The sequence below is a fragment of the Pan troglodytes genome, chromosome 12 (assembly GCF_028858775.2).
Source record: "Pan troglodytes isolate AG18354 chromosome 12, NHGRI_mPanTro3-v2.0_pri, whole genome shotgun sequence".
Classification (NCBI taxonomy): Eukaryota; Metazoa; Chordata; class Mammalia; order Primates; family Hominidae; genus Pan; species Pan troglodytes.
Window position 1 is genome coordinate 92,232,732 of NC_072410.2, and position 20,431 is coordinate 92,253,162.

At 36.7% G+C, this 20,431-nt stretch overlaps 1 protein-coding gene across 11 annotated transcripts in view; it reads right to left on the reverse strand.

Moving 5' to 3' along the window:
• The window catches only part of LCLAT1 (lysocardiolipin acyltransferase 1), a 195,699-nt gene that overhangs the window by 36,024 nt on the left and 139,244 nt on the right, over positions 1 to 20,431 (reverse strand). The window contains exon 7 of one of the 11 annotated variants that reach the window (XM_054677767.2): positions 121 to 3,371. The exons of the other annotated variants lie outside the window; for them this stretch is intronic. Coding sequence (XP_054533742.1) covers positions 3,187 to 3,371 — 185 coding nt within the window. The 3' untranslated portion in view covers positions 121 to 3,186. Of the gene's footprint in view, positions 1 to 120; positions 3,372 to 20,431 lie in introns of those variants that run through there. 11 annotated transcript variants of the gene reach the window in all.

The following is a 20,431-nucleotide window of genomic DNA, read 5'->3' on the forward strand; positions in this document are numbered from 1 at the left end:
ATGTAAAGGACTCCAGATGGATAAAGCTGAAATGTAAAACATAATTATACAATTAACAAAAGAAAATGGAGACCAACTAACAAGAAAGGTTTTTAAAAACCAGACTCCAAGAGCATAGGTCGTAAGATAAAAACTTTTTAATTTGATTACACCAGGAATTTCTGTTCAATGAATATGTAATAAAATAGAACATACCTGCAATGTCTAAAATTGAACAAGGGATTATATCTCGAACATAATAACTAGTGCGAATTAACAAGTCACTATAGTAATCCCAACAGAAATACAGACAAGATATAAACAGGCAATGAATAGATGAGGAAACCCAGAAAATATCAGGCATGTGAAAATCCTTTGTAATCAGACAAAACCAAATTAAAATATACCTATTTGACTGGCAAAGAGTAGAAAGCTGGATAATACCAAGTGTTCACAGGAATGAGAGGAAACAGGCACCCTTGTGCATTGCCAGTGGGTGTTCAGAGGGGAGCATCTATTATGTAGTATAATTTGGGGCTGTTCAAATTAAGGTTACCAAACCCTATGACTCAGCAGTTCTACTCTTGGACATACAACTGTGTGTCACTTGACGGGGATATGTTCTGAGAGATGTGTCTTTAGGCAATTTTTTTGCCATGGGAACATCATAGAGCATACTCACACAAACGTAGACAGTACATAGTCTATGACCCACCTAGGCTATATGGTATGGCCTGTTGCTCCTAGGCTACAAACCTGTACAGCATGTTACTGTACTGAATATTGTTGGCAATTGTAACATAATGCTAAGTATTTGTGTGTCTAAACATAGAAAAGGTACGGTAAAAATACAGTATAAAAGATAAAAAATAGTATACCTCTAAAGGGCACTTACCATGAATGGAGTTTGCAGGACTGGAAGTTGCTCTGGGTGAGTCAGTGAGTGAGGGTGAGTGAATGTGAAGGCCTAGGACATCACTGTACACTACTGTAGACTTTATAAACACTGTACACTTAGGCTACACTAAATTTATTTAAAAACTTTCATCAATAATAAATTAACCTTAGCTTACTGTAACTTTTTTACTCTAAACTTATAATTTTTTTTTTTTTTGAGATGGAGTCTTACTCTGTCACCCAGGCTGGAGTGCAAGCAACATCCGCCTCCCGGGTTCAAGCTATTCTCCTGCCTCAGCCTCCCAAGTAGATGGGAATACAGGCGCCTGCCACCATGCCCAGCTAATTTTTGTATTTTTAGAAGAGACAAGGTTTCAACTTGTTGGCCAGGCTAGTCTTGAACTCCCGACCTCAGGTGATCCACCTGCCTTGGGTTCCCAAAGTGCTGGGATTACAGGTGTGAGTAAACTTCTAAATGTTTAAAACTTGACTCTTTTATAACACTTCGCTTAAAACACAAACCTATTGTAAAGTTGTATAAAAAGATTTTCTTTCTATCCTGATTCCAGAACCTTTAATTATAAAAACTTTTTTAAAAAAAACTTTGTTAAAAACTAAGACACACACACACACACACACACACACACACAGAAGCCTAGGCCTACACAGGGTCAGGGTCATCAATATCACTGTCTTCACCTCCACATCTTGTCCCACTGCAAGGTCTTCAGAGGTAATAACAAGCATGGAGCTGTCATGTCCTATGACAGCAATGCCTTCTTCTGGAATACCTCCTGAAGGACCTGCCTGGGGCTGTTTCACTGCTTTTACTATAAGCAGAAGGAATACACTCAAATAACAATAAGAAGTATAGTACAGTAACTATGTAAATCAGTAACATAGTCATTATCATTACTTACGGTATATAATTTTATGTGCTACTGTTTTACACAACTGGTAGCATAGTGGGTTACATCAGCATCATCACAAACATGTGATGATGTCACTAGGTGATAGGAATTTTCTAGCTCCATTATGATCTTATGAGACTGCCATCATATATGTGGTTTGCCACTAACTAACTAGAACGTCATTATGTGTTGCATGACTGTATATCCCAAAGGAATTCTTACACAGGTACACAAGAAGATATCTATAAAGATATTTCCTTGGCTGGGCACGGTGGCTCATGCCTGTAATCCCAGAACTTTGGGAGGCTGAGGCGGGTGGATCATGAGGTCAGGAGATCGAGACCATCCTGGCTAACATGGTGAAACCCCGTCTCTACTAAAAATACAAAAAAATTAGCTGGGCGTGGTAGTGGACGCCTGTAGTCCCAGCTACACAATGGTTGAACTAATATACATTCCCACCAACAATGTAAAAGCATTCCTCTCGCTCCACAGCCTTGCCAGCATCTGTTGTTTCATGACTTTTAAATAATTGCCATTTGGACTGGTGTGAGATGGTATCTCATTGTGGTTTTGATTTGCATTTCTCTGATGATCAGTGATGTTGAGCTTTTTTTCATAAGTTTATTAGCCATATAAATGTCTTCTTTTGAGAAGTGTCTGTTCATGTCCCTTGCCCACTTTTTTAATGGGGTTGTTTTTTTTTCTTGTAAATTTGTTTAAGTTTCTTGTTGACTCTGAATATTAGACCTTTGTCAGATGGATAGATTGCAAAAATTTTCTCCCTTTCTGTAGAATGTCTGTTTGCTCTGATGACAGTTTCTTTTGCTGTGCAGAAGCCCTTTAGTTTAATCAGATCCCATTTGTCAATTTTGCTTTGGTTGCAATTGTTTTTGTCATCTTCATCATGAAATCTTTGCCCATGCTTATGTCCTGAATGGTATTGCCTAGATTTTTTTCTAGGGTTTTTATAGTTTTGGGTTTTTCATTTAAGTCTTTAATCCATCTTGAGTTAATTTTTGCATAAGGTGTAAGGAAGGGGTCCAGTTTCAGTTTTCTGCATATGGCTAGCCAGTTCTCCCAGCACCATTTATTAAATAGGGAATCCTTTCCCCATTGCTTGTTTTTGTCAGGTTTGTCAAAGATCAGATGGCTGTAGTTGCACGGACTTATTTCTGAGTTCTCTATTCTGTTCCATTGGTCTATGTGTCTGTTTTTGTAACAGTACCATGCTATTTTGGTTACTGTAGCCCTGTAGTATAGTTTGAAGTCAGGTAATGTGATGCCTCCAGCTTTGTTCTTTTTGCTTAAGATTGTCTTGGCTATATGGGCTTTTTGTTGGTTCCATATGAATTTTCAAAGAGTTTTTTCTAAGTCTATGAAGAATGTCAATGGCAGTTTAATGGGAATAGCATTGAATCTGTAAATTGCTTTGGGCAGTATGGCCAATTTCACGATATTGATTCTTCCAATCCATGAGCATGGAGTGTTTTTCCATTTCTTTGTGTCCTCTCTGATTTCCTTGAGCAGTGATTTGTAGTTCTCCTTGAAGTGGTCCTTTACTTCCCTCGCTCTGCCTCCTGCCTGATCAACAGAGTGGGGGAGTGGGGAGCATTAGATTCTCATGGTAGCAAGAACCCTCCTGTGAACTGTGCAAGTTAGGGATCTAGGTTTTGCGCTCCTTATGAGAATCTAACTAATGCCTGATGATCTGAGGTGGAACAGTTTCATTCCGAAACCATCCCCCTACTCCCTCCCCGATCCATGGACAAATGGTCTTCCACAAAACCAGTGCCTGGTGCCAAAAAGGTTGGGGACCACTGACATAAAAGATTTGCTCATCCATTTCTCTATTAGGTGCTAGATTCATTCTGATCATTTGCTAAAACTGCTATTATACCTTTCTTTCTTTAAAGGTGCAGCTTCAGAGTTGTAGGAGAGGAAATGTATATTTCACTCTTAGTGAGAATTATGTCACTGATGAAGAAATTAAGCTTTCTCAGAATTCTTTTAAAATTCATTTTAGGCTGAAATTGCCTTACATATCTAAATGTTTGAACACTTTCTTAAACACTAAAGCAGTTCTTAACAGCAATACAAAGAGAAAGTCTGAATAAACTAAAAACAATATGCAAATTGGTCTGCTTTAGAATAAATCTGCATACAGTGTCCTGCATTGGTACATTCTACAAAGGGAATTAAAGCCATGAAATTAACATTTTAATGAAGCAGACAGACTACTGACGTCAAGACTACTCACTGATTGCAGCTTCCAGGTGGCCTAATGAGATGAAAATGAAGTTTATACCTTTAGCTGGTCTAAGCAAGGGCTGTTTGGATATTATGATTGAATTTAAATTAGAAAATACGGCTGTGTGCAAGCACGTTTAGGTTAGCAAGTAGTCTCTGTAAATCTCCGCACTATAAATGCTTAATTTACAATAGTTAAGGCAATACACACAAACATTTTGGTCTTTTTTCTAAAGCACTGTCCTAAAACTGGTGGGAAGTTACTGTACTTTGGAAAACACTACAATGGTTTTATCAGAATGACCCATGTTAACTGTGTTACAGGTCCATGTAATGTAACCATTAAAAGGGAGCATAGAGGTCATCTAGTGCAACCTCCCACCTGTGTGTGAGGGCGGCAAGGACAGAGATGCCTTGAGGCAGCCTTTTTCCTGGCAGGCAGCTCTAATTTGTAGAAATGCTCTTATTACCCAAGGAAATTTGAGGCTGAAGTTTATCCCTCTGGGACTCCCACTCCTTAGTTTGTCCTCTAAAAACAAACAGTATGATGCTTTTAACTTCTGTGGATAACAATCCTTCAAATATTAAAGCACGGGTCAGCAAAGTACAGCCCATGGACCCATTCCACCTGTGTTTGTACAACCTGAGAGCTACGAATGATGTTTACATTTTTTTTTTTTTTTTGAGACGGAGTCTCACTCTGTCGCCCAGGCTGGAGTGCAGTGGCACGATCTCGGCTCACTGGATTTTTACATTTTTTAAATGGCCAGGGAAAAAAAGCAAAAGTATAATTTTATTTTATACACCTGAAAGTCCTATGAAATTTAAATTTCAATGTCCATAAATAAAGTTTTATTGGAACACATACTCATTCATTTATTTGCAGTACAACAGAATTAAGTAGTTTGGAAAGTGACCATATGGCCTGCACAGCCTAAAATATTTACTACCTGGCCCTCTACAGAAAACGCTTACCAATGCTGATTAAAAGACAGCTAGACAGCGGTCAAATCTTCTCTTAGTCGTCTTTTCTCTAAGCTAAGAAGTCAGAGTCCTAAAGAACATAGAAGAGATTTCCAGGTTACTGGATGCATTCCAATTATCCCTGTCTCTTGCAAGTTGCTGAGGCATGGGAAGAGGGGGCTGAAGGGTCACACTGTTGTAGCCCCAAAATGACACTCATTACATCTGCTCTCTGGCCAGAGTTAGTTGTGCCCTAATCTAAAGGGCACTTGGGGACATGTGCTTCTGCTGTCCCCAGCAAAGAGAGAAGAACTATGTTCTTCCATGGTCCAAATATAGTTATATCATAATTCTTGGTAAGTTCAATATTTAGTGTTTATATTATACAGCCAGGTAAATATTCACAGTATAATTATGTAGTAGCAATTACATTTCTTACTCCACAAATCATTTTTCCCTGGTTAATAATTACCTTATTTTTCTCTTTGCTTAATTTTCTAGAGACCTGTCACTAATTTATCCCCATACTCTCTGCTAGAAGTACAAATCTCCTTCCCATACATTCAAATATGTCAGATGATCTATTGCTTTCATCTTCTTGGGGCCATTCTTCCTGGAACCCTTCATGTCCCTACTCTGATCAGGACTACAATCTTACATGCATGTTGCACAGCTGTCATCCTTGGATCCTCCTTCAACATAATAATCCTGGAGATTCTATTCCTATGTTGTTTTCCTTGTTTCCTAAATTCTCTATCACCCTTTTTAGTTTACTCTTTTGTTACAATACATCCTTCAACAGTTCCCCAAGAAAGGTGCAAAGGAGATCTTGAATGTTTGAAAATGCCTATTCTGTCCTCTCATTTGATTGAGAATTTGAGCATGCTCAGAATTCTCCAGTTGGAAACCATTTTCCTTCCCAAAAAAAAAAAAAAAAAAAAAAGCAAAAATTGAAGGTTTCCTCCACTTTTTCTACCAGTGTTGCCTTGGACAATGTGACATCATTCTAGGTTTTGATCTCTTTGGAAGCTTTTAGGATCCTTGCTTTTTGCTGGTCTGAAATTTAATGATGATTATGATCTGTCTTTTTCTTTCACTGTATTGTATCTCTAGACACGCTAGGTTTTTTTAAAATTCTAAAATTATTCATTGAATAATTTCTTGCTAATTTATTCTCTGTGGCAAAGAGAAAACAATTCTCTGAATGTTTATTCTGTGCCAGATACTGTGCCACATATATTTTAAATTTCTTACATATGTTGCATTATATATTAATGCTAAATTTCTTAGATATATTATTTCACTGAAGCAGCACAATAAGAATGTTAGGTAAAGCTTTATTATCCTCATTTACCAAGGGGATGTTAAATATACCACCCTAGGTCACACAGCTAATAAGACATGGAATTATGATTCTAACTCAATTCTTTCCAGTTCTCAAATCCATGCTGTAAATTACTGTTCCGCTGTTCCTGGAAGAAAGTTGTACAATCCCCATTTCTAGACATCTTCTTATCTTTGTCTAAATGTATATGTATTCAATCAAAAGACAGGGATGGGAAGCCAGGGCTGAGCTAATACTGAGCTAGTGTGAAGAGCTGCACTCCAGGATCAACCTGCTGTCAAAGTAAATGGTCATGATGCTTAAACTTTCCACCATTAGAAACACTCCTTTATTTCACACCATTAAAATAAAAGCTGATATTAAATGTGCATAATATATAGAGAGGAAGAAAAAAAGTCATTAGGAAGGAACTGATTAATCTGTTTGTGAAAAACTTGAAAGAAATGAGACAGAGAAGTGATGATTTTGGATGGGACAGAGTACAAAACAATTCCCAGTGCAGGTGTGTCTAGGCAGAAGTCTAAGACGGCCAAACAACAGCAGGATCTCAGTCAATGATGGCAATTACTGAAAGGGTAAGGTGGGGACCACTGAAACAAAATTCACATTGTAGCCATTTTACCAAAGGCTGGCTTCCCGAAAATTTCTCAAAGTTCTCTATAACTCTTAGCTATAACTCTTAGAGTTAAAATACTTTGGATCTGGTATTCTGGTGCAGAAGGAATGAACTATAACTCCTCCCAGTGTGCATCTTCCAATTTGCTGGAAAGATCTAGTAAGATACACAGTGCAGAAAATGTCTGGTTTTAAAAGCTCAGCAATCTATCTGCTACACTGTTAACACAGCTACAAGCAGCATCTTTCTCAAACACACTTATCACCCCATTATTTGCCAATGAAAGCCCTACAGGTCTTTCATCCATTTGTCTATTTGATTAAATCTAACTATTGCCTGCCACCTGAAATCCTATTGAGAAAGAAGCTGGATGAAAAACAACCAAGTCTCCTACCTAACAAAAGGAAAGTCTGTCAAATGCCTCTTCCCCTCATCATATCTAGGCAGCCCACTGTTGGAGTTGGTCCCAAATGTGATTTGTTCTCAATTTTATACTATTTCTTTCTTGGACTGTTTTGAAATTTTTATAGTTTAACATTATATATAATCTATAGATGGATATCTATAGGATCCTTGTTTTGTTGTAGATAAATATATCTATCTATAGATATATATGACATGCCAATTAAATTATACTATTTATGGAGAACTTCTATACAACATTTATGTCACTTTGTTGGTATATCTCTGGCATTGCATTAAAGAAAGTAAACCTGCCAAAAAAGTGCTTTCATTAAAACATATTGTTTTCTACATCTATTAATCTTGGGATCTGAAGCTTGCACTGCTGACCATGAGTCTGTACTATTCATGTGAATACTGAAAGTATTTGTTGGTGGGATATTAACTGGCCCACATGGGATTAAACCCACAATCTTGGTCTTACTGGTCCTTAACCAAAATAAATAATACACTGAAGTGAAGTTAGTATTCTGCTTCGTTGTTTTACCACTTTCATAATTATGTTCACTTACAAAGCAACTTAATGTTGAAAAATGGCCTAGAAATATTACAACAGCTCTTGGCATGTAGAAAAGTAATAACATACAGTATTCAAATTTAGAATCCCAAAATTCAGGAGCTCTTTTGCAAAACTATACAGATTATTTGAAACCCTTGTTATAAATATCACCTTGTTACTATGGGTAATAATGAACTTCACTGAGTTAAAGGAGTATGTTCTAACCCAATGCAAAGAAGCTAAGAACCATGATAAAATATTACAGGAGCTGTTAACCAGAATAACCAGTTTAGAGATGAACATAAATGATCTGATGGAGCTGAAAAGCACAACACACAAACTTCACAATGCAACCACAAGTATCGATAGCTGAATAGATCAAACGGAGGAAAGGATCTCAGAGCTTGAAGACTATGTTGCTGAAATAAGACAGGCATTTAAGGTTAGAGAAAAAAGAATGAAAAGAAATGAACAAAACCTCCAAGAACTATGGGATTATATAAAAAGACCGAACCTACAACTAAGATACCTGAAAGAGACAGGGAGAATGGAACCGAGTTGGAAAACATATTTCAAGATATAATCCAGGAGAACTTCCCTGACCTAGCAAGACGGGCCAACATTCAAATCTCAGGAAATCCAGAGAACCCCAGTAAGATACTCCATGAGAAGTACATCATAGACCAAGACACATAATCATCAGATTCTCTAAGGTCAAAATGAAGGAAAAAATGATAAGGGCAGCCAGAGAGAAAGGCCAGGCCACCTACTAAGGGGAAGGCCATCAGATTCTCAGTGGAAACCCTACAAGCCAGAAGAGACTTGGGGTCAGTATTCAACATTCTTAAAGAAAAGAATTTCCAACCCAATTTGTTTTTATTTTTGAAGTGTTTGTTTTTCATATCTCTGTGTCTTTCACTTCCACTCTGATCTTGGCTATTTCTTGTCTTCTGCTAGCTTTGGAGTTTGTTTGCTCTTGGTTCTCTAGTTCTTTTAGTTGTGATGTTAGGATATCGATTTGAGATCTTTCTAGCTTAATGTGGGCATTTAGTGCTATAAATTTCCCTCTTAACACTGCTTTAGCTGTGTTCAAGATTCTAGTACATTATCTCTTTGTTCTTATTGATTTCAAAGAACTTCTTGATTTCTGCCTTAATTTCATTATTTACCCAGGAGTCATTCAGGAGCAAGTTGTTCAATTTCCATGTAGTTGTATGGTTTTGAGTGAGTTTCTTTCTTTTTCTTTTCTTCTAGACCAAACTTAAGCTTCATAAGCAAAGGAGAAATAAAATCCTTTACAGACAAGCAGATGCTGAGGGAATCTGTCACAACCAGGCCTGCCTTGCAAGAACTCCTGAAGGAAGCACTAAACATGGAAAGGAAGAACCGTTACCAACCACTACAAAAACACACTGAAGTACACAGACCAATGACACTATGAAACAACTACATTGATAAGTCTGCAAAATAACCAGCCAGCATTATGATGACGGGGTCTAATTCAAACATATTACCTTAAATGTAAGTGGGTTAAATGCCCCAATTAAAAGACACAAAATGGCAAGCTAGATAAAAAGACAAGACCCATCTCACATGCAAAGACATACATAGGCTCAAAATAAAGGGATGGAGGAAAATTTACCAAGCAAATGGAAAACAGAAAAAAGCAGGGCTTGTAGTACTACTTGCTGACAAAACAGACTTTAAACCAACAAAGATCAAAAAAGACAAAGAAGGGCATTATATAATGATAAAGGGTTCAATTTAACAAGCAGAGCTAACTATCCTAAATATATATGCACTCAATACAGGAGCACCCAGTTTCATAAAACAAGGTCTTAGAGACCTACAAAGGGACTTAGACTCTCAACACAGTAATAGTGGGAGACTTTAACACCCCTGACAGATCAAGACAGAAAATTAACAAAGATATTTAGGACTTGAACTCAGCTCTAGATCAAGTGGATCTGATAGATATCTACAGAACTCTCCACCACAAAACAACAGAATATACATTCTTCTCAGCGCCACATGGCACTTGCTCTAAAATAGACCACATAATTGGAAGTAAAACACTCCTCAGCAAGTGCAAAAGTACTGAAATCGTAACAGTCTCTCAGACCACAGCACAATCAAATTAGAACTCAGATTAATGAAACTCAAAGGCCAGGTGCAGTGGCTCATGTCCGGAATCCCAGCACTTTAGGAGGCTGAGGTGGGCGGATCACTTGAGGTCAGGAGTTTGAGACCAGCCTGGCGAACATGGTGAAACCCCATCTCTACTAAAAATACAAAAATTAGCCTGGCATGCTGGTGCATGTCTGTATTCCCAGCTACTTGGGAGGCTGAGGCAGGAGAATAACTTGAACCGGGAGGCAGAGGTTGCAGTGAGCCAAGATGACGCCACTGCACTCTAGCCTGGGCCTCAGAGTGAGACTCTATCTCAAACAAAAAAGAAAAGAAAAAAAAAAGTTCACTCAAAATCATACAACTACATGGAAATTGAACAACTTGCTCCTGAATGACTCCTGGGTAAATAATGAAATTAAGGCAGAAATCAAGAAGTTCTTTGAAATCAATAAGAACAAAGAGATAATGTACTGGAATCTCGAACACAGCTAAAGCAGTGTTAAGAGGGAAATTTATAGCACTAAATGCCCACATTAAGCTAGAAAGATCTCAAATTGACATCCTAACATCACAACTAAAAGAACTAGAGAACCAAGAGCAAACAAACTCCAAAGCTAGCAGAAGACAAGAAATAGCCAAGATCAGAGCGGAAGTGAAGGACACAGAGATATGAAAAACACTTCAAAAATAAAAACAAATCAATGAATCCACAAGCTGGTTTTTTGAAAAAGTTAATAAAATAGACTGCTAGCTAGACTAATCAAGAAGAAAAAAGAGAAGAATCAAATAGACGCAATACAAAATGATAAGGGGATATCACCACTGACCCCACTGAAATACAAACAACCATCAGAGAATACTATAAAACCCTCTGCAAATAAAAAAAAAAAAATCTAGAAGAAATGGATAAATTCTTAGACACATACACCCTCCCAAGAGTGAACCAGGAAGAAGCTGAATCCCTGAATAGACCAATAACGAGTTCTGAAATTGAGGCAGTAATAAATAACCTATCAACCAAAAAAAGCCCAGGACCAGACAGATTTACAGCCGAATTCTACCAGAGATACAAAGAGGAGCTGGTACCATTTCTTGCAAAACTATTCCAAACAAATGAAAAGGAGGGACCCCTCCCTAACTCATTTTATGAGGTCAGTATTATCCTGATACCAAAACCTGGCAGAGCTATATCAAAAAAAGAAAACTTCAGGCCAATATCCCTGATGAATATCGATGCAGAAATCCTCAATAAAATACTGGCAAACTGAAACCAGCAACCTATCAAAAAACTTATACACCATGATCAAGTTGGCTTCATCCCCGGGATGCAAGGCTGGTTCAACATAATGCAAATCAACAAATGTAATTCATCACATAAACAGAACTAAGGACAAATAGTTATCTCAATAGATACAGAAAAGGCCTTTGATAAAATTCAACATTCCTTCATGTTCAAAACTCTCAATAAACTAGATACTGAAGGAACGTACCTCAAAATATTAATAATAGCTGTTTATGACAAACTCACAGCCAGTATTACACTGAATGGGCAAAAGCTGGAAGCATTCCCCTTGAAAAAACAGCATAAACAAGGATGCCCTCTCTCACCACTCCTATTCAGCCTAGTAATGGAAGTTCTGGCCAAGGCAATCAGGCAAGAGAAAGAAACAAAGGGTATCTGCATAGGAAGAGAGGAAGCGAAATTGTCTTTGTTTGCAGATGACATGATCCTGTATCTAGAAAACCCCACTGCCTCAGCCCAAAAGCTTCTTAAGCTGATAAGCAACTTCAGCAAAGTCTCAGGATACAAAATCAATGTGCAAAAGTCACAAGCATTCCTATATACCAACAACAGACAAGCAGAGAGCCAAATCATAAATGAATTCCCATTCACAACTGATACAAAGAGAATAAAATACCTAGGAATATAGCTAGGGAGGGAAGTAAAGGATCACTTCAAGGAGAACTACAAATCACTGCTCAAGGAAATCAGAGAGGACACAAAGAAATGGAAAAACACTCCATGCTCATGGATTGGAAGAATCAATATCGTGAAATTGGCCATACTGCCCAAAGCAATTTACAGATTCAATGCTATTCCCATTAAACTGCCATTGACATTCTTCATAGACTTAGAAAAAACTCTTTGAAAATTCATATGGAACCAACAAAAAGCCCATATAGCCAAGACAATCTTAAGCAAAAAGAACAAAGCTGGAGGCATCACATTACCTGACTTCAAACTATACTACAGGGCTACAGTAACCAAAATAGCATGGTACTGTTACAAAAACAGACACATAGACCAATGGAACAGAATAGAGAACTCAGAAATAAGTCCGTGCAACTACAGCCATCTGATCTTTGACAAACCTGACAAAAACAAGCAATGGGGAAAGGATTCCCTATTTAATAAATGGTGCTGGGAGAACTGGCTAGCCATATGCAGAAAACTGAAACTGGACCCCTTCCTTACACCTTATGCAAAAATTAACTCAAGATGGATTAAAAACTTAAATGAAAAACCCAAAACTATAAAAACCCTAGAAAAAAATCTAGGCAATACCATTCAGGACATAAGCATGGGCAAAGATTTCATGATGAAGATGACAAAAACAATTGCAACCAAAGCAAAATTGACAAATGGGATCTGATTAAACTAAAGGGCTTCTGCACAGCAAAAGAAACTATCATCAGAGCAAACAGACATTCTACAGAAAGGGAGAAAATTTTTGCAATCTATCCATCTGACAAAGGTCTAATATTCAGAGTCAACAAGAAACTTAAACAAATTTACAAGAAAAAAAAACAACCCCATTAAAAAAGTGGGCAAGGGACATGAACAGACACTTCTCAAAAGAAGACATTTATATGGCTAATAAACTTATGAAAAAAAGCTCAACATCACTGATCATCAGAGAAATGCAAATCAAAACCACAATGAGATACCATCTCACACCAGTCCTAATGGCAATTATTTAAAAGTCATGAAACAACAGATGCTGGCAAGGCTGTGGAGCGAGAGGAATGCTTTTACATTGTTGGTGGGAATGTAAATTAGTTCAACCATTGTGGAAGGCAGTGTGGCAATTCCTCAAAGACCTAGAATCAGAAATGCCATTTGACCCAGCAATCCCACTACTCGGTATATACCCAATGGAACATAAATCATTCTATTATAAAGGAACATAAATCATTCTATTATAAAGATACATGCACGCATGTATTTACTGCAGCACTAGTCACAATAGCAAAGACACAGAATCAGCCTAAATTCCCATCAATGATAGACTAAAGAAAATGTGGTACATATACACCATGGAATACTATGTTGTCATAAACAGGAGTGAGATCATGTCCTTTGCAGGGACATGGATACAGCTGGAAGCCATTATCCTCAACAAACTAACCCAGGAACAGAAAACACTACATGTTCTCACTTATAAGTGGGAGCTGAACAACGAGAACATATGGATATAGTTAGGGGAACAACACAGAACACAGAACACACACTGGGGCCTGCCGTGGGTGGGAGTGGGGAAAGCATCAGGAAATACAGCTAATGCATGCTGGGCTTAATACTTAGGTGATGGCTTGATAGGTGCAGCAAACCACCATGGCACACATTTTCCTATGTAACAAACCTGCATACCCTGCACATGTACCCTGGAACTTAAAATTACCTTGATATAAAGAAACTTCACATTTTCAATATACCTATTAAGTTCAGCAAAAGCGCAAAGCAGCTAGGTGCTGAAGGATACTGGTTAAGAATGAAACAGGGAGGAATGGGTGAGAAAGGCATTGCAAACCAGGGCACAGGTTCTGGTTGGGAATGGCCATAATGTGTTCAGGAAGCACTAAGAATCCAAGTTGAGCAGAATAGGAATATGGTGGAGGCATCTTGATAGCTCAATAATGCTTGGCACATAATTACACTCAAGACATTAGTGATCTGAATGAATTACTAAAGCCTAAGAGAAGAAAACGTCTGGGTCCACTATAAAAATCAAAAAGAGGGCAGACCTAAGAGAAAGACGTGGAATGGGGGAAAAAAAAAAACCCCACAAAGGATAGTGGTCAGGAGGGCTGCTTTAAACCAGTAATAACATATTACACAGCAGTCCCTAGAAAGAAAAGAGGTAAGAGACTGGAGAGTTTCAGTGATAAGAAATGGGTATGTACCAGACAACACAGGGAAAACTGATTCAAGTTTCAACGAATAAAGGATACATAATAAATCTCTTATTCACAAAAAGGCTATGATTAAAATTAATGTTTAAAAAACATAAATAAGAAGGAAAAGAGGTAAAGACAAAACCAATAAAGTCAATAGGCAATTATTTCTGGAGACCAGCATAACTGAATGGGATAGGCTTTAGGCATATGATTTACCGGGAAAATATAGGTATATATTAAAATAATGCTTATTTTATACTTGAGTAAAATATTTGAGGGTTATACAGCAAGATTCAAATGTAGCATAAACTTTGTAGATGCCTTTAAAAATATCCAATAAAATCTGCTTGGTGGTTGTTTCCTAGAGAAGTATTAATTATGCATTGTTTCATTTAAATTAACCTGGAACTCCTGAGAGGAGAAGAGAAAAAAAGATTACAATTTTATACATTGTGCTGAGATATAAGAGACCCTCCCACATAATAGTTAATCCAATAGTGGTAACTGGCCACTTTGGTGTAAACACCTGGAAACTCTGGTTGTGAAGATGTGTGTATACACACATACACATGCACATACACATACACACAATTAAAGGCATCTTAGTCACGCAGAGCTAAATGAAACAGCAATAAAACTTGATGCAAATTAAGAAAACAAACCAAAAAAGAAGGAATTCATAAAAGACCTCTAATCAAGGATCACACTCATCTAATCAATTCTCTAACAGAAGCAGATACTTGATAAAGGAAGTAGAATAAATGCTTGGAGGAGACTCTAGGTGGTGGGTGTATGGGTGTTCGCTGTAAGCCTCTTTGAACTTTGCTATACATTTGAAAATTTTCCCATTAAAGTATCGGAAAAAACTATATGAATCAGTAGGATTGAATATGGAGAAAAACATGTATTCTGTCAGGAACAAGTTTATGAAACTTGATTTTTTAAAATTTTTATTAGAATAACATATAGACTAAAAATAACATAGATTAAAAGGTCAAATAGCACAATAAAGCTTATAATGAAAAAGAAAAGGCTCCTAGCACATCTCTGAGTTTCCAGGCCCTAAAAACAAGTGTGAAACTATGAAAACTTTATTAAAACATAAAACCTATATTACATTTCTTATGTAATTTTTTTAGTGTATAGGTGGAATAAAATGAATTGGGGAGTCAGTGGAATGATAAAATTTTAGAATTAGAATTTTACGTCTTTTTTTTTTTTTTTTTTTGAGACAGGATCTCTCTCTGTTGCTCGAGGTGGAGTGCAGTGGCGCAATCACAGCTCACTGCAGCCTCCACCTCCCGGGCTCAAGCAATCCTGCTTCATCCTCCCAAGTAGTAGGGACTACTAATTAAACCTTTAATCTATGGCCATTCAATACCAAGAATAGGACATTTAAAAGCTCTTTAAATGGATTAATTAGAAAGAAGAGAAACTATTTTCCAGTTCATATTTCTACAAGAATCTTTGTTACTTCAAGTATAGTTTATTAAAGAAAAGTGCTAGTAGTATTACCCAAAGCAATTTGCAGGTTAATATAATGCCTATCAAAATACAAATAACATTCCTCACAGAAATAAAAAACACAATACTAAAATTTGTATGGAATCACAAAAGACCCTGCATAGCTAAGCAATCCTAAGCAAAAAGAACAAAGCTGGAGGCACCACACTGCTTGATTTCAAATTATGCTGCAAAGCTAGAGTAACCCAAACACCATGGTACTGGTAGAAAAACAGATGCATAGATCAATCAGTACGTCAAAGAGATGACTGCACTCTCATGTTTATTGCAGCACTATTCACAACAGCCAAGATACGGACGTAACCTGTCTATCAACGGATGAATGGGTAAAGAAAATGTATTCCATATATATAATGAAATATTATTCAGCCATAAAAAAGAATGGAATTCTGTCATTTGCAGCAACATAGATGGAACTGGAAGTAATCATATTAAAATAAGTCAAGCACAGAGAGACAAAATATCTCACATTCTTACTTGTATGTGGGTGCTAAAAAAGTGGATCTCATGGAGGCAGAGAGCAGAATTATGGTTACCAGAGGCTGGCAAGGGAAGGGGAAGGTCGGGAGGGATGTAGAGAAGTTGGTTAAGATGTACAAAAATAGTTAGAAGGAGTAAGTTCTAGTATGGTAGGGAAATTATAGTTAATAATGTATTGCATATATTTAAAATAGCTAGAAGGCAAGAATTATTAATAAATGTTTCTAATGTGAAAAGATAAATGTTTGAGGTGACAGTCCAATTATTCTGAGTTGATTGTTACACATTGTATAGTTATCAAAATATCACATATGCCCCCCAAAAATACATACAACTGTTACATATCAGTAACAATTTTTAAAATAAGTGTTAGTAGCAGATTGGTAAATAACAGGTCCTATTGGACCTACTTTAATAAGTAGATGATTATTTGTAATCAATGTGTAACTAAATATATTTAAATAGATGCTACTAAAATGTATGTAATGGATTAAACAATCTTCAGCAGTTTTAATCAAATTGTTACTCTGCTTAGCAACTCTGTCTTTGAAATAATTATATCTCAGTTCAGTTTTATAAACAACATAATTCATTTTCAATAGAGAAACTGACATTAATAGGACTTTACTATACATTAATATATCTCTTTTTTTCTTTAGACAGGGTCTTGCTCTGTCACCCAGGCTGGAGTATGGTGGTGCAATCGCAGCTCACTGCAGCCTTGACCTCCCAAGCAAGCTCAAGCCATCCTCTCACCTCAACCTCCCGTGTAGCTGGGATTACAGGCATGTGCCACCATGCCTGGCTAATATTTTATTATTTGTAGAGACAGGGTCTCCCTACGTTGCCCAGTTTGGTCTATGAATATAAGTTAGGAAAGAAAAATAATGCTTTCCTATCAAGTGAATTGGTTTTTCAATTTTCCTTTCCATGCCCGAGTTTTGGTTCATTTCTTTGATGTTCTGTCAGTGTCTTTCAAAGGTGCATGTTGGAATATGGGAAACAGATTGAAGAGGGCAAAAAGGTTGACAGTATCCATTCATTCACATTTATGGAGTGCTTAGTAAGTACCAAGTCCTGCGCTAGGGCTGGGATCACAAAGATGACCAATACCTCTCATGACATTAACAATCTGGTAGGGGAGGTAAGCTTGTAAATAAACAAATTATTATACTATGTGATGAGGACAACAATGTAAAAATGTAGAAGATATAGCAACATTCAAAGGAAGGAGTGACTAACTATGGTAGAAGGGGTGAGGCAAGAAAGTTTCTAAGAAGGGCAATAACCAAGCCAATTTTCAAGGTGTATAGGTATTCAGCTCTGGACTAGATAGTATTTGAGGCAAAGGGATAAGCAAAGAAAGCTGAAATGGTGTGCAGGGTGTTATTAACTGTTCACATGTCTGTCTCCCTTAAAAGACTGTGGGCTCTAGTCTATTAGGGAAGACATGTCTATGTTTTATTAACTTTGGTTTTTTCAGAGCCTGGTTACAGCAGGTGGTCAATAAAACTTTGTAGGAATGATTATTCTATCAGTAATGTAACACACATAACATGAATGTATAGAACAGTTGTTTCTAAGAGTTGGAGACAATAATTTAAAAATTAAACACACTACTTTGTTTAAAGTCAAAAAAATAAATTCTAAAAGCACTCTTTCATTTGTTGACCTTAAAGGATGCAACATAAATATTGTACTTAAGGCCAATGCTAAACTCAAAGCTCAGCAGCTGAAAATTATCCTTAAACAGTTCATTAGTAATAATTTTGGTGATTGATGTATGGAACACTACTAGGGTGGTCTCGGTACTGAGCTAAGCTCTTTACACAGAAGTCATTTGTTCCTGACAGTAATCCCGAAGCAGGTATTTTCATTTTACAGATGTGATGGGGTAGTTTAGCAAGTTGATCACTATACTCTAGTTTGGAAAGTAACATTATTTTCCTCAATAGCTATAACATTTAGTTCCAATTTCAGTTATACAAACTGTTTTTCTAATGCCCTAAACTGCAAAAGTCACAATACATATATCAGCTCTCCAATTTTACCTCGAAGTTGAAGGACTGAAAAGAGGGAACATTTAGGACATCAGAACAGCTTTGATGTTACAAGTCATGCAGTGTATTTCATTTGTGATATCTAGTCTTGGCTAGGCATTTCTTTGCTGGTTATTAGTACTTAGTATTTATTTTAATGATATTTAACACCTTTGAACTTTATTTGTGTAAAAATAAAGTAACCTAGCCCTTTTCCTTGCTCAAGTATCTGAGTTTTCTATGTATATTTAATATATTTCCATGCCACTACCTGCTGCTAAATAATTAGTTTCTGAAACTCTTACTGAGTTTCAAACAGTGAAACATAAGATGATCTGTTTTAATGTCAAGTTTCCATTCCAAAGTAAATATGTAATTTGCTTCTTCATTTCCGTCCTCCCTGTAAAAGCCATGCCTCATCACTCCCAGAATATAATAATATATATACATATAATATATATATATATTATATGTCCACCTTCACATAAGAATGGGTAATAAATAGGTTTACTGCCTTTTGGTAGGGTAAATAAAATCTTTTATTCCTTCTAATTAGTTCTTCACTTCTTTTTATAAATCAAGTGATTTCCCTGCCATCTATAAAGTTGTTTCAGCTAGGGAATAACTAATCAACTTTTGTTTCCAATTTCAAAAAAAAATCTATCAAAAGCCCTAGTTAGAGTATTTTAAAGTCAATGATGGAAGTTTAAATAGCTGGCAAAAATTATTTTTAAGTGATATTTCAAGACACACCTTCACTCACAAATGTACTCAAATCACCAGGCGTTTATTTAAAATGAAGGCCTTTCCTAAGCAGAAGGATCCAGAATTCTTATGGACATAACAGATTCTAAAAAACTTCTCTAGATAAAGTCTGAGTAGAATGATTATGTAAATGAAAATGAAATGTACCAGAAAGGCAACACTGAAGGCAGACAGATGTCCTTGAGTAAGGAGACATGATTATCACCTCTCTTTCAAAACAAAATTCCATAAAATAGAATTTAAAATGCCATACAGAAGGAAGAAAAACTTAGTCTAAATCACCTCTTGGATGCTTTGATTTACCCTTTTCAAACACTGGATGAATGGAAAAAGAATCCTGGCCTGTTACTAAACATTGGTCAAAGACATGAGTAGGAGCAGCAGCAGACCCAAAGAAAACGAACTAAAAGATTAGTGGGTAAAAGTTCACCACTCATAATTGGATACTTTAATATGCTTTGAATATCAAAGATAAAACAGACACCATTATAAATAAAAGCTATCTGTGTGTATACACATTTGTGTTTTTCATTTGCTTTTCAAGAAGATACCCCATGTACTAAGTACATTCAGTTCACTCCAATAACACTAGTGCTTAAAGACACCTCATCAACAGTTTTACAACTTAGGAATCAGATGAACAGGAGAAAGACATTCTTATTCTGTTGTATGTCTAATTTACATTTTCAGTAGGCAAGTGTCCCTCTGGATGACAGCAATACACTGTCCTGTTTCTCTCCTTTTTTTTTCCCCCTCAACATGACATCCTTCAGTCACTCTCCTGATTTAGGATAAACATACTCGTTATCCACCTTTTTCTCAATTCATCCAACTGAAAATAAAATCAGCATCCAGCTATGGTGGACAGTACCCTAACACAACATCCTAGAGGAACTATTGTAATTGTGTCGTATACAACTCCCCTACCAAAGACGACACATTTTGTTCTCAATAAAACTAAACATGGAACAATATTTCAATTGGAAGACATTATTTAATACTTAAAAAAATGTTTTGTGAAGTTTACTGTCATGAAAGAACTATGGCTGTAGGAATTCCCAAGTGAACCTAACTGGAATTTAATATCTGATGAACTGGAAAGCAGGCCAATTTGCTAATGGATCAATGCCAAATAACCAATTTGCAGAATTTACAAAATGTACTCTTTACCAAAATCTTGTCTATCAAGTTGATAGCAATTGATAATGTTAAGATTTTTTTCAATAACCTTTGAAGTTTTCTGCAATTTTATTTGACTGGATTTCATTGTGTCTTTTATTAATTCATTACAGCTGAATAAAACTAGGGCAGAAAGTGGCAGGGCGCTGTGGCTCACGCCTGCAATCCCAGCACTCTAGGAGGCCGAGACGGGTGGATCACCTGAGGTAGGGA